The sequence below is a fragment of the Talaromyces amestolkiae genome, assembly GCF_001896365.1.
Source record: "Talaromyces amestolkiae strain CIB chromosome Unknown scaffold25.1, whole genome shotgun sequence".
NCBI lineage: Eukaryota > Fungi > Ascomycota > Eurotiomycetes > Eurotiales > Trichocomaceae > Talaromyces > Talaromyces amestolkiae.
Genome location: NW_024468061.1, coordinates 227,286 through 241,783, shown reverse-complemented (window position 1 = coordinate 241,783; position 14,498 = coordinate 227,286). Strand labels below are relative to the sequence as shown.

Below are 14,498 nucleotides of genomic sequence, written 5' to 3'. Positions count from 1 at the left end.
GTCAAAGACGCGGTTTTACTCGTGGAGCTTACAGCCGGAATAAAGCTTTAGCAGAGGTTAACGCGTTTTCGGAGAAAAGTCCGCGGTGTGTGCCGCTTCGACGGGTCACAAACGTGGTTTTTGATGCTTGTAATAGAACATGCGTCTAGTTTGAGTCCGCCAACGAAGTCCAGGAGCCTCTTTCCTTGGTGCTAGACTGCTAGTACACTTGAAATCGGCAATTACAGCAGACGGCCGATGTCGTCCTAATCAGGTGTTTCGTGTCGGAGCAGCTCCGACCCGATAAGCACTCACTCCCATTCCTCAGGACCAAATGTTATTTTATTGGACTCGTCGGAGACTGACAAAGGCTTGCGCTCCAATGAGGACATCTCTACAAATTCTTGTAGCGGAGTATGTCGAAAAGTTTCCTAATAAGGAGATTCTTGCCCCATTTGGAGATTCATCTCAAGATAAAAAATTTCCCCTCTTCAAGATACTCGAGATAACGAATAGCCCCTCCTCTATCACGCCATCAGCCTTGATTTGATTTTTTTTTTTCATGAGTTTTTAAGCATTTTCCCACTCGTAGCTTCTGGGTCTTTTGAAATGGACTAATAATATTCGGCTCGTCCTTCCGTCTGCTTAGCATGGGAAAGCTTCTTATGTGGGTTTGTCAAGAGATCACGCCATTTTGCTTTAGACACCGGCAGTTTGGTGGTCTATGTGTGGGCTAAAGTAGTGCCAAATTTCGTGATCTAGGCTACCTGCCATTAGGTATAGCATCAAAAACAGGCTATTTTAGTTGCGCACTGGAATTTTAGTCGCATGGTATATAATTGATAAATGTAGTTCACCGCGGGTCTCTAATCCCAATCCCAAATTATTCTTCATCAACACTCCTCATCAGTTTGTCAAGATGAGTTTGACTACATCCCCGGACAACTCGACCAACGTCGACCGAGATGAGAATATCGCACAAAATGCCTTGCCAAAGAAGAAAGTCTCCTTTGGCAAGAGAATACTAGGTATTCTGTGGGATTCGCTGGACGATAAACCACCGGAAGAGCACCGTCTTGTTCGAAGACTGGACTCTTTCTATCTGATATGGGCATGCTTTTATTATTTTGTCATGTACCTGGATTCCAGTAAGTTGCCTGTTTGTTCCTGGAGTCGCGACGACGGAGAGAATATTGTGCTGATGTGATTAATTTCTAGCAAATATCAGCAATGCATATGTCAGTGGTATGCAGACCGATCTCAAGTTGTACGGCAATCAGTTGAATTGGATGACAACATTCTGGACAATCGGTGTGTCTAAGCTCAGTTCCATGGCAGATTTAATAGTTTTGTGGCTAACTAAGGAGAAGGATACATCATCGGCACACTCCCATCCCAATTCATCCAAATGCGCATTCGCCCTTCTCGATGGCTGCCAACTCTGGAACTCATCTGGGGCGGTTTGGTGATGTGCATGGCCGCCGCTCCAAACGCAAAGACAATCTACGCCATTAGATTTCTAGTCGGAATTTGTGAAGCCTCCGCCTATCCAGGCATGATGACCCTGCTCGGCAATTGGTATACGCCTCAAGAATTGGGTAAACGATCTGTGATTTTCCAACAGAGCTCGGCCGCTGCGCAGATGTTCAGTGGATTTTTGCAAGCCGGTATCTACAATGGAATGAACGGCACGGCGGGACTGAAAGGATGGAGATGGCTGTTCATTTTTGACGGCATCATTTCGATACCTATTGCGGTCTGTGGGTACTGGTTGATTCCTGATGCGCCGTCGAATTCGAGAGCTTTCTATCTGAAAGACGTCGACAAGAAAACCGCCGTAGCGCGCATGGCTCGCGCTGGAAGAGCTGAGCCCAAGGGAATTTCTTGGGGTAAAATCAAGTCTGTCCTGAGTCATTGGCCTGTCTACGTGTTCGTTGTTCCATACGTGTAAGTTGAACATACCCCTTGTACAATGTATCTTCGCAATAACTGACAAGGATGTAGGTCATATGTCCTCGCACTCCACATTGCATCATACATGAACCTCTGGCTGAAGTCTCTCGAGATCTACTCAGTAGCCAAAATCAACGTCATCCCCTCCGGCGGCTATGCAATTGAAATAGTCATGGCGCTAGTATACGCCATCACTTCCGATGCTCTCGGCGTTCGATGGCCGGTCATCATGGCTGGTGCCACAATTGGCTTGATCGGAGGAACTCTCCTAGCCGTCTGGGACTTGCCCTTCGGTGCAAAATACTTTGCCTGGTACTTGACCTTCGCACCTGTGGGAACGGGTGCATTGCTCTTCGCCTGGGGCAACGAAGTTTGTGGAGATAGTGCTGAAGAAAGAGCAATCTTGCTCGGATGGCTAAACACTATGGGATACACCTTCAATGCCTGGGTACCGTTGTATGCCTATCCGGCAAACGAGGCCCCGTACTACAAGTCTGGATACAAAGTCAATGCTGCCTTATGGGGTGTATACTTGATTGGTATTCCTGTTATTCTCTGGTTTTCTAAGAAGTTTCCGACAAGAAGGGCTCCTGTCGAAGATGCAGAGCAATCGATTGAGTACGATGAAAAATGGAAGAACGGCGAGGCAACTCAGGTCATACGGGAAATTTGATCTATAAAATATGATAAAGCTGTTTATTGTACAAGAGAAGAGATTAGTCAAGCAATGTGGAAAATAAATTTGCACCCGCATCTAGCCTGAGAACACCGTAGACCAATTTATCCCCAAACGAGCTGGAACTTCCTGGGTAGTGAGATGAGAAATATATCCGACAAAGATTAAGATAACTAAACAGCCATCGCTGGCTCAGCTCCCTCTTTTTTGTTTCCCTTCACGCTCTTCCACTCCACAAAAAGAGTGGCAACGAACGCAAGGCATGTCAAAGCCAGACTGACCCGATAAGCATTCACTAAGCCCGTCATATAAGCCTCGACAACAGCCGGCAACTCGTTGAGTTTTCCCATTTGAGAAAGGACTTCTCTTAGCGCGGTTGCTCCTGCATCAATGATCACACTAGGCTCAATATCCTTAACGTGCGATTGCATATAGCTAGTAATGCCATTTTGGAAAACAGACTGGCCGACCGAAATGAACAAAGCACCCCCCAAATTCTGAAAGAACATCACTGTTGCAGATCCAATAGGTATATCTTCCTGAGATAAGATTGTTTGCACAGCAGTCATGGGAACTTGAAATCCTGCCCCGACACCGCTTCCAGCAAGAATTTGATATCCAATCCATCTCGCCGTGGATATGTTTGTACTGTATGTCGTCAAAAGTCCACTTCCGATACAGAAAAGTGCGGTGCTGAGTATTAAGAATGGCGTGTAATAGCCCACGGCGGTGATTAGACCGCCGAAGAACACGGACGATATCACCGTAGCAAGCAGGATAGGCAGCAAGTCGATGCCTGATTTGGTGGCCGAGTGGTTCTTGACCGATTGGAAGTATATTGGTAGATAGTACATGAAGAGAAAGAATGCCCCTCCGAAGCAGACCGCAAAGACCGACACTGACCACACAGTCCGCTTTCGGAGAATCCTAGGTGGTAATGTCGCTCGATCGCCAAGCCTCCATTGGGAGATTATAAATAAGATTGCGATCAAACCAAATCCAATGAAGAGCCCGATTATTCGCGAGTTGTTCCATGCATATTTGTTACCACCCCATTGAAGCGCTAGCAAGAGACAGACAACGGCGGGAATGATGAGTGCTGCGCCGATGAGATCAAGCTCCACTATTTTCTGTGACCAAGTTTGATTATTGTCATTCTTTTTGGCAGGAAGGTGAAGGATCAATATGACAATGACCGCGGCAACGCCTCCGATTGGTAAACTGTGGTAAGTCAGTAGCTAGACTTGTCGAATATAAGGTAGACCCTACTTGATGTAAAAGCACCACCTCCATGTAATATGATCAGTAAATGCTCCGCCCAGTAGGGGTCCAACAACAGATGCCACGCCCCAAACTGCACCAAAAAGACCGAATACCATCGGTCGTTGCCGAAGGGGAACTTGGAAAGCCAATATTAGTAAACAGAATGTTCTATTTGGACACGAGTTTACATACTAGAGAAACTGAGAATGATCAATGCTCCAGAGAAGATTCCGGCAACACCACACCCAGCTATAGCCCTACCACCGATCAGAGTTGAGCTGTTGGGAGCGACACCACATATCAGGGAGCCAAGCTCGAAAACAAAAATGGCGGCTAGGAAAGCCCATTTTACCTGACGATCACTGTGAGTACAAATGATATTTCAACAGACATACAGGAATCCACCTTACATTCAGAATTTTGTATATACGGCCATATGTCGGTTGCAGTGCTGTAGACGTCAAAAAGTACGCGCTGCCGTACCATCCAACATCTTGGACCGAATGAAACTGATCAGTGATTTTGGGGATGGCTGTTCCAATAATGGTCTGATCTAGTGCCACTAAGAAAACTGTAATGAAGAGCGAGACGACAATCAAAACGGCTTTGAGTAGTCCAGGGTATTCGGGGTCGGCCTGTTGATCCGCGGTCGAATCTTTGCCAGATTCTTTTTCGAGATCATCTTTTTGCTCGTTTTCCTTCTCTAGGGATTGCTGCATATTTCCGTTGTATTTGTCGTCAAGTGTATTTGCATGATTGTCGGCTACTGTAGATGTGCTCGAGCCCTCTCTACTGCCGGAAGCCTCGTACTGGTTGGTAGCTATAGTCATCTTTTCTTCAACTGTCAAATCATGATTTTTTCTTATAAAAGCATAAAGCCAAAGACTGCTATTCGACTTATATGTCTGTTTATTTTTCTCGACCGCGCGACCATGTGGTACATCGATCCCAGTCTGCAACCGCGCATATCCCTTACCTATCCAGGTAGGAAAATAGATAGGTCAAGACTCGGCGAAACCCAAGTCTCCGCCTCCGGAACATGTATTGCGCGCTGATTGGTACGATCTAGCGCCTGGAATGCGATGGTTGGAGCTTAGTCGACGTCGCTTTAAATCCGTGGAATGCCAGAACTTCCCATGACGTCTCGATTCTCGACTCGGGATCGCATTATTGGCTGTCTTATCCCCGATAGCTGCGATTTGGTTGATATTAGAACTCAATTTCTTACCACGAGGATCAGATACGATGCAATGTGAGTCATAATTTGTAAGCTATCATCTACTGGACTGGAGCTGGAAAGACTCTGTGGTTTGGGCGATCATGTGCGAGAGGCTCTTGGATTACTCGAACTTTAAACTTGCCTACACTTAGTCCTGATACGTGGACTAATCAACCTCGATTCTGGAGCATTCGCTGGTGCCTACCTAGGTACCTTCCAAAAGGGGATAAACACGACCTTGGAACGTTGACGTCCAGAGTACACATTTTTAAGAGTCGGATGGATTGAAATCGCCGAATGTTCGTATCGGGAAGTTTCGATATATACTGTATTGTTGACGAACCACCATTATTAAACTAATGCAGCATTTCGCGTTACAGAAAGAGACAGCACTATAAGCGGACTCTGTTTGAGGGAATAAGTGGCTTTTCGCTTGTAGTCGCTTTGGAACGGAGGTTTCTTGAAGGGGCCCGTGAGGGCAGCCGATATCATCCAAACGGGGCAGATGAAGTTCTTGAACTGTAGTCTCATCATCCCTCCAACTCTGCGTCTCTCACAATCATATAGTGCATCATAAAACGATCTCCGATCCAAAACGACACCGTCGACTCAGCTCTCATTATTCCTAGACCGCCATATTCTTTTGTGCTACGTTGATTTTCTCTGCTTAAAAGCTTGAAAGAGCCTACAGGTGAGGTTCTCCCAGCTTTCCCGTCCACACCGGCCTCGTTGCATTGTATTCTCTCATCTTCCTTCGTACTTCTTCAAACGGTAAAGGCGACATATCTCGTGGGTCACCCAAATCAACCTTCTTTTTGCAGTCCGGCATCAACCATTTTATCGCAGAAGGCCTTGCTAGGTTCCGAGTTTCCCTTTTCGACGCGATCAAGTCGATACACGCACGCGCCCAAAGCGCCATTGCATGTTTCGCCTGTGGAAGTTTGGCCATCATGAGAATAAAATCATGCGGCATGCCCTCATATTCATTCCAGATCACTATTACCCCGGATTTTGCCGCCTGGCTGCCAACGACTCGATTTCCGTCAATCCCACGCTCCTCACTCCCGCATAAGAAAAACATTGGCGGAGCTCCCGTCCAGTCCCGTACTGCTGCAGGACTTACCAGCTCATGATCGAGCGTCACCCCCGCACAATAAGGGTGCTCACGCGGTGGATTGGTGGGCCAAATGCTATCGACCGGATGACCTGGCATGCATGCTGGCTGAAGAACTTCCAAGATGTCATATTCACCATTCTTGTGCCACGAGGGTAGAGCATCGCATTGATCGCACCATCCGCTCACTGTAGCCATGCCTGCGGGAAGAGGCAAAGAAATTGCATGACCATGGAAGTCTGCAATACTGGGAACCGGCTGCCCTGATAGCTTTTGCCACTCAAGCAGGAACTTGATCAAACCCAATCCGAGGTTGGCACCAGAACTATTTCCCGTGATCACGATACGATCTGCAGGCACGGCAGACCATGTAGCGCCAGGTGGCGGGTGAATCAAATTGGCGTAGGCAACCAAGGTGTCGAGTATTGGGGCAGGAAACGAATTTTTTGGCGCCAAACGGTACCTGATCGATGCGACGCGAGCCTTGGTCATTTTGGCCAGTCTCACAGATGCGGCTCGAAACTCTGCTGGGCTGCTAAAGCTGTAGGACAGCGAATATACGTATAAGTATTCTGTGGTTAAATATCTCTGGGCGGGTAGGTAAGTCATTACTAGAGGCCACCTCCATGAATGTAAAGGATCGTCATATCACTGGAACATTCTTTCTCTAGTGCTTGTAATTTGTCCTCGTCCGAGATATCAGGTTCGGGAGCATCTGACGGTACGCCTTTGCGCTCTCCTATGAACTCGACCCCGACATCCAAGACAGGCGTCTCGTCTGCTGGAGTGATCTTATGATAGTCACTTTTAAGATGATTGATGACATGATATAAGGCATCGCGCACACTAGAGCTAGCAGGTGCTGGAAATTTGAGTCGACTGATCCAGATATTTCCTCTCGCTGGAATGTCGCGCGCCGAGTTGTGTTGTTTTTGGGCGAGTGGTTCCCATGGCATCTGGCGGATTCGCTGGCATACACTTTTGACTAATCTTCTCTGGTCCTCAACGGTAGCCATTCTTGATAGAATGCCCAAATTGACAGGATTTCACTGCTCGCTGGCTAGCTACCCAGGTGGTGAGGGATGGATGGAGTCGTCTGTTGAGGTTGCCGCTGTATCCGCAGCCTTTTCTTTGTTTATACGTTGGAGCTAACCGAACATACCACGCCCACCCTTGTCACTCATATAATCCAACCCCACAGCTGGATGCCTAATTTCTGGTCTTGTCTGATTCTGACCAGGGTCCCAAGGTTCTCGCAAACCTCGGTAGTTCTGCCACTGATTCATCCTACACCGCTACCGAATCGAATACCTACATATGTATGTATTAATAGACATTTTCGAAAGATGGTATCTTCATCGATCATGTAAGGCTTGTCGCTGCAGTGTGATATGCTAGAGATGGCTAGCCTGTTGGCTATCAACCTTGGAAGACTCTATGGAAGTACTACATGGACATATTAACTGTTTCAATATAATATTATGTGTACGCTCAGCATCAAACTGCCAGCAGCTTGGGCTTAAGTTGTCTACTGCCTCGGCTCCGAGCACAATCAGTTCCTTCCTTTAGACTCATGGCTTTTTTGAGCTCCCACTCGTACGCAGTCAAATTTCCAACGGAGTTAGTGTTATCATCTGTGATCTCGATCTCTTCATATTGATCATCTTCTAACGTTGGAATGCGGCCCCCTTGTAGACGACTCATGGGAGCCTCTTTGTATGGCCTCACCAGCATGGCGATGGCACAACGGTCAATGTAGCGCTGGTCACCTGGAGCATAATTGACGCGGTGCATATTTGATCTCAGCACGCCTCCCGTCCACTCGACCATAGCATCGCCCATATTTACAATCAGACAACCAGGTTGAGGTCGAACCCACTGCCAGGAGGTCTCGTCCTCGGAATCAGAATCCGGTAGTAGCACTTGAAGCCCACCAAGCACATTCGCCAACAAGGTAACGCTGCCAAAATCCGTGTGCGGGAGCAGACCAGTTCGCATATCCGCCGAGGTAATACTAGGCGCATATCGAATAAGGCGCAGAATGGTTCCAGATGCGCGATTGGGTGCCTGAAGGTCTCGGAATGTGTCGGGCGGTAATTCGAGCTGACTTTCCAGTGCTCGTAAGATGTGCGTTAGAACAAACTGACCATGTTCTAGGTATGAGTGAAGGAGGTGGATATGCGCAGTAATAGGGTCTGGATTGGTTCGTGGTGCGCTGCTTTGACCGAGCAGATCATCCTGCGAGACATTGTAAAACTCACAACGATCTGGAGCGCCGGTTTCGGTTTTCATGACGCCTTGTGCTTTGTAGCTATCTCATCATTAGTCCTACCTCTAGAATGCAAGGGGAATATCGATCCTCACCCCCGGAAATCCCGAGGAGGATCATGGGCGAACTTGTTCTTCTCGTCCATGCTCAACTCCATAGTCTGGCGTACAATATCAAACACAGTATCAACCTCAGCGATCATTGTTTCTCCGATCGGATCACCTGTTAGATCTAGCAGAAAGAATCCCAGTGTGCGACAAGCCTGAAGCATCGCCTCAGCCTCTCTCGCATCGCCCGCGACCAACCTGGGCAGAGAAACTGTCGCTATCTGGGCTATGGGCTGCAAGTCATTTGGGAAAGCGGGCTGAGAAGCAAAATATTTGGTTGACGCCATGTGTGTGAGTCTAAGTGGTTGGTGATAGGCATATGGTTATCCAGGTTATCAGTTTTTGCTTCTGGCCCTGAGCTCTTGTTAAAAAGGAAAGGCACTCGGCAACGCCGGTATCACGTTCATAATGAGACTGTCACGGATCGATATATGGTCCAAAAATGATAGCTATGTATATGCGTACTGTATAGAGGGGTAAAAAATGCAACACAATGAGACGAAGAAATGGGGATACCCTTGCCTAGAATGGTCGGTCCGGTAATGCATCGGAGAGTATACGGTACGTGTACTATAACATACCATACCATACAACACTATATGTATTTTACGATGTAATTGTGCTTTCGTCCGCTGTAGGGCACAGCGCCTGATTTACAACAGGTCCAGGCGTTTCCATCCTCGGCATCACAAAAGTGTTCCGGTATCATCGCAGGTTCTGACTATACATAAAGATCTATAGATATACTCGCTCATCCATATCCTCTGAAGCTTTCTCTTGCTCTCACCAAATGGATAAAAGGAATGTGTCTTAAAAAACTGGAGTAATCTCTACCAACACTGTGATTTCACCGTTAGTGGATGAGTCTGCAGTTCTGTTGATCACCATGTCATCCGTGTCGCCGGCGTCAGATGTGCAACCCCTTACGGGAAGACAGTGAATACAGGTCCTCAGCGCATTTGTTGTTGTGGTTGTTTTTTGATTTTTTATTTTTGAATACCTGGTGAGTTAGACCAGACTATCTCGCATTATTACGAAACCGGCCAATCTTTGAATTAAAAGGGGGCTTCTACTAGCATTTGGTTCATTCCAAACGTATTATGAGCAAGTCCTTTTCCCCGAAAAGTCCAACTCTGAACTAGCCTGGATATCGACTGTCTGCGCATTTCTCCTTCCTTTTAGTGGCTTGATAACAGGCCCTTTGTTTAATTATGGCTATCTTCGCCCCGTTTTGCTTGTGGTAGCCTACTAGAGGTTTTCGGGCTTATGATGATAAGCTTGTCGACTGAATATTATCAGGCTTTTTTTTAAAGGCCTTTGCGTTGGCCTTGGAGGCGGCATGCTCTATATTCCAAGCAATGCGGCGGCGGCTCCCAGTCTTCAAGAGATTCACCGTGCCAAAGTATGGGCCTAATTGCCTCAGCTACTGTAATAGGTGAGGACGAACGAGGGTAATCTTCGTGCATGTACACTAGCTGACTAATATCCTATAATCTTGACAGGAGGTGTCATCTATCTGACTGTGTAGACCTAACAGGCTTTGCTAAAACATCCTTTTTAATATAGCACACACTATGAAGTCGATCAGATAAATACTTCGAAATTCACATGGATAATCAAAGTGCGAGTTGAATATAGTACCAGACCTTTAGAAATGCGCCGTCTGGTCGAAGAGCTTTTGCTGGTGTGAGAAATGCAGCGTTTCTGCCATAGCAGCTCAGAGCAAACCGCTTATGGAAAACCAGACATATGAACAGATTCCGAACAACGTCAAAGACTTTCGTAAATATTGAAAATTTAGCTATTGGAGTCTATGATTACTCATTCAGCTTTTGTGTAACGTGCTCCTTAGTAGATCGCCGAGTTGTCCTTTTCGCATCCGGACGCGATTCCGAAGCCTTAATCCAACTGTCTGTGTGATTTTACACGACATAAGCCTGGTTATTGTTGAAAAAGCTATTCTGGGGCCAATTTGTCTTGCTGTTCATGTACAGTGCTCGATTCATTTCTCGCTCGTCGTCCACGGCTGCTATTATGAACATTCAGAGGGATTTGATATGACTAACAAATACTCCGCACAGACACTCCGAGCATGCCATCGCTGGTGATGCTGCATGCTTCTGCAAGGTGTTTGCCGGAGTCCGGTAAAGTCCGACTGCTGTCTCTATCAAGTCAATACCTTCAAGATGATCTGAAAAAAGTGTCGCGCCCCTACAAAACCGCTGAAATCACCTCGCTCCAGAATGATGCTCGACCTTGCAAAATAACAAACCTCATGTTCAGGGGCCTACAATCAAATCATGCCATCAATATGTTTACGATAGTACTCATATATGCTGCCATTGTTGGTTGTGCCATTGCGCAATCCGTGACCAGCTTGTTCTTACCTGGAATCATGTCGCAGGCACTTGTTGGATCGGTGATAGACAGCGTACGCGCGATTGCAATCTGGATTACGACAAGATATTTGGAAGCTAACGCGGAGATATTTACAGAGCGCATCAACTACAACCTATTCTATAATTTGCCCCTCTAGTATTGATGCCGATGAATGTGGTATCAATGGAGCAATGACAGCAATTGAGGGCCCTCACACTGCTGCTTTCAATATCATTGACGCTGGCCATGAGTATGGGAATTTTGATTTTACCCACTGTTATGGATAGGTTGCTGACCGTGGGCTTCGTGATAGTATTTCGGCTTTAGTGTCCTGTGACCTCGAAAATACAGCTACGGCGACCTGTACGACCACGATCAGGGGATCAGGAGCTGGTCACAACACCGGCATCTCGACCAAGACCTTTACTGACGCGTCTTCGATGGTAGTCCCAGTCACCATCACATCTGGTCCCTCTGCCGGTACGTCGGTGTCCATACCAACTGCAATAAGGACGGCGACTACTATACCTGCAATTACTTCTCTTGCGCTTGCGCAATCACCGACCGGCACCACTGGGTATGCTTATCGAATAAAAACAAATGATCAATTGGCTATTGGCAGCTTTCTTGCTGCAATATTGAATGTCGTTTTATATATCTAATTCTTAAAAGTACTAACAGTGATTCACGCCTTGATCGTTAAAACTCATATCCGTAGCATGGGCGCTCACTTCCAGTGCTATCCCCAATAAATACATTAGACCATAATTACCCACCATGTTCCCCTGGATTCGAGTATCGCCATTCATCCACATTATTCCTAACACGCTTTTCGACATTTCTGAGCAAGGCAATCCAGAGGCCTATAACCAAGTAACCACTAAGTATCTAGCAGTCTGATTCCTTCATCATCCTCGAACACTTTCCTTGGACTACTGACGAGACAAATCCGCCACATAGCCAAGAATGGCAGATTGCGTAACAGACAAAGCGCCACGGATATCCATGCCAGAGCCAGGAACAATTGGCCMCCMCCCGCCGTTATGTCGTATAGAACTCCGTGCAGGTTGAGTAAGTCCACAAAACCGTCGATAATGAAGGTTGATATAGCAGCCGTGATGACCATGATCAGAAGGCTCAGCTAAAAATGGTTTGTTAGATGACCTGTCAATCTAAGTGGAAGAAATCCTACCATGGAGAAACTTCGGCTGAGCCCTGTATACAAGTCGCCATTGTTCCCCGGTGAAAAGAGGAGTCCATCGATCAGAAGACCAATACCCATAATGACAATGTTCAATACAGAAAGAACGGAGACTGCCTTTGAAAGCGACGAGATCCAGATAAAATCCGAAATGACAGCAAAGGGCCAATCAATAGCCTGTTGCCCGTCGCCGGGACTCAGGCCAAGATCATTCAATAATGCGGCTGCGAGATCGAAGCTGAAAGGCAAGGTGGTCTTTGTGCATATAGTGGTGTTTCTTTCGCCGTTGTCGTTGTAGAATCCGGCGCAATAGGTCAAGACGTGTGTAGTATAAAAGTCGTATGCCCCGAGGTTGACAGCAAACGGCTTTCCATCTAAGCTAAGAGGGGAACTTGACTTGAGCTTTGTATTATCTAGCTAAAAACAAGTCAGAATCATGCGTGGTATCTCTAAACATACCGCAACAAATCAATATTACTTACTAGGATCATATAAACGTTGTCTAGGGCCCCTCCACATTGGGTACCTGCAAAGATGACTATCAAAGCAAGGATGAAGGAAGATAGCGAGAGAAGCCTGGCTATGAGATTACCGAGAGCCATGGCTGGCCTGATGTCAAGGCTGTTGAGATTGACGGAAGAGAAAGATCTAGTATCATGAAGTTTAAACGAGAAGCAACACAGCACACGGACATTAAACCAGGGAATTTGAAACAAGGTTCAAATTTGTGTTTCTAGGTATATTATCTCTAGGTAAGTTTAGAGACGTTTGATCGAGGTGACCTGCGTGGTCAAGGCTCAATACACAGGTCTATTGTGATCTCTCAACGTCACCGGGAGAACGAGCATAACACATGCAAAAAGGAGCTTCCCGGAAAATCATTTCCTTCGGAACGATTTCTGAAGGACGACTCGTGATACAGATACATTGCGATGTATTCTAGGAGACATCTGATTGGGCTTTGTCCAATTTGACTTTCTAGACACGATCGTGCTATACTATAATAGGCTTCTCTTTGATGATCCATTCCTTAGATTCACAATTTTACAGGCCATGATAGAGAAATATATCCTGATTCCTGACAGAAAATTCTTCAAGAATGCTTGTTACGAGCTCGATCTAGACGCCACAATCCCTCAATTATAGAGCGGTTAGCGTATCGGCGGGAGCAGTAGGTATGTAACATGTGTAGCAACCAACAAATGGGCTATCAACCTTGAGGCTCGTGTTATTGCAAATTTTGAAGCAATTGTAATGTTTCCGTTGTGAGGCTATTCATGTAATCCATTCCATGTATATATTGAGGTGTCTGAATGTCTATCAGATAGGAGTCAATCGTCCTTTCGCTAATCTAGATGTGTTACACCAAGGGTTATATCCACAGTGATGGTAAGCTGTGATCTCTGCCTCAGGGTTCCAAGGTTAACTATAATGCACAGATAAGACGCTACCCAACTGCTTATATCGACCGATCGAATACCAGAAGCGACGTTTACGGCGAATACCACAGCCTCGGGTACTAATATATCGCCTAATTAGGTTGCCCCTTGCCTTAATAGAAGCCAATTAGAATCATTCTTTTCTTTTATCAAGAGATTTTAGAAAGTAAGAAATTCTTCGGATCAATTTTCCGTTCCACATTTCCAAGGTTTCCCGCCGTGTTTGTAATGATATGAATAAATGAAGACCGAAGATGCGCCAGATATAAACCGCGTATCCAGAGACTAAGCTACGTAATTAACGTGACATTTACGGTACCATGGAATTCACCTGCAGAACTTCGCTGTACCCTTGGTGTGACTGTACTTGCTTTCCGCTGGATTTCATTGCCAGCAACGTTCCGGTCATCGACGGGGAACGTATCTAAGTACGCAATCACATCGACTATCTTGAGAATCTGCTGACGGCCGGCAAACCACCTTGATTCTAGTCAATACTCTAACTTGGAACCTGGCCTGTTACAAAATACGTACGATTCATTCCATATGCAGGGTAATCTAGGCGGCAATAATATTCTGAAGATTGGCTGTAGTCGTATGCGTGAGGCTTCTATATTGACGCTTTTATACATCCCTGCCATCCTGGTAATTTAAAGACGTGACCCCTGCTCCAAAACATGAACATTTGAGGGGTTGTTTCTCGATGTTAATCTTGCGATACAGCCTAAATCAATTAAAAAGAAGCGAGTCCAGAATGTTCTCTTGATAACATAAAGAGATTTAATCTAAACTCATATCAGTGGTTCTTCCGAATTGACAAGCGGCTGAATCCGAACCAAGTCCGTTAATCTACTCGACCAACTTATCGAGCATCTCAAATCTCGTGGCAAGCCAAGTGG

At 46.2% G+C, this 14,498-nt stretch overlaps 6 protein-coding genes across 6 annotated transcripts; 1 reads left to right on the top strand and 5 right to left on the bottom strand.

Annotated features, from left to right (window-relative positions):
* Positions 1-898: 898 nt before the first annotated feature.
* BHQ10_009561 (uncharacterized protein) lies at positions 899-2,605 on the top strand (the record flags this gene model as incomplete). The annotated part of the gene is made up of 4 exons (XM_040882490.1): positions 899-1,127; positions 1,198-1,290; positions 1,350-1,926; positions 1,984-2,605. The coding sequence occupies 4 exons, from the start codon at positions 899-901 to the stop codon at positions 2,603-2,605; spliced, it is 1,521 nt and encodes a 506-aa protein (XP_040738063.1).
* Positions 2,606-2,781: 176 nt separating this feature from the next.
* BHQ10_009560 (uncharacterized protein) lies at positions 2,782-4,701 on the bottom strand (the record flags this gene model as incomplete). The annotated part of the gene is made up of 4 exons (XM_040882489.1): positions 2,782-3,829; positions 3,878-4,007; positions 4,064-4,223; positions 4,282-4,701. The coding sequence occupies 4 exons, from the start codon at positions 4,699-4,701 to the stop codon at positions 2,782-2,784; spliced, it is 1,758 nt and encodes a 585-aa protein (XP_040738062.1).
* Positions 4,702-5,775: 1,074 nt separating this feature from the next.
* Positions 5,776-6,696, bottom strand: BHQ10_009559 (uncharacterized protein; the record flags this gene model as incomplete). The annotated part of the gene is made up of 1 exon (XM_040882487.1): positions 5,776-6,696. One exon carries the CDS (start codon positions 6,694-6,696, stop codon positions 5,776-5,778), a length of 921 nt encoding a protein of 306 aa, XP_040738061.1.
* A 119-nt stretch (positions 6,697-6,815) lies between these two features.
* Positions 6,816-7,220, bottom strand: BHQ10_009558 (uncharacterized protein; the record flags this gene model as incomplete). Its single annotated transcript, XM_040882486.1, has 1 exon — positions 6,816-7,220. One exon carries the CDS (start codon positions 7,218-7,220, stop codon positions 6,816-6,818), a length of 405 nt encoding a protein of 134 aa, XP_040738060.1.
* Positions 7,221-7,701: 481 nt separating this feature from the next.
* On the bottom strand, positions 7,702-8,867 carry BHQ10_009557 (uncharacterized protein; the record flags this gene model as incomplete). Its single annotated transcript, XM_040882485.1, has 2 exons — positions 7,702-8,515; positions 8,569-8,867. The coding sequence occupies 2 exons, from the start codon at positions 8,865-8,867 to the stop codon at positions 7,702-7,704; spliced, it is 1,113 nt and encodes a 370-aa protein (XP_040738059.1).
* Positions 8,868-11,839: 2,972 nt separating this feature from the next.
* Positions 11,840-12,651, bottom strand: BHQ10_009556 (uncharacterized protein; the record flags this gene model as incomplete). Its single annotated transcript, XM_040882484.1, has 3 exons — positions 11,840-12,100; positions 12,152-12,577; positions 12,643-12,651. 3 exons carry the CDS (start codon positions 12,649-12,651, stop codon positions 11,840-11,842), a joined length of 696 nt encoding a protein of 231 aa, XP_040738058.1.
* Positions 12,652-14,498: the final 1,847 nt, after the last annotated feature.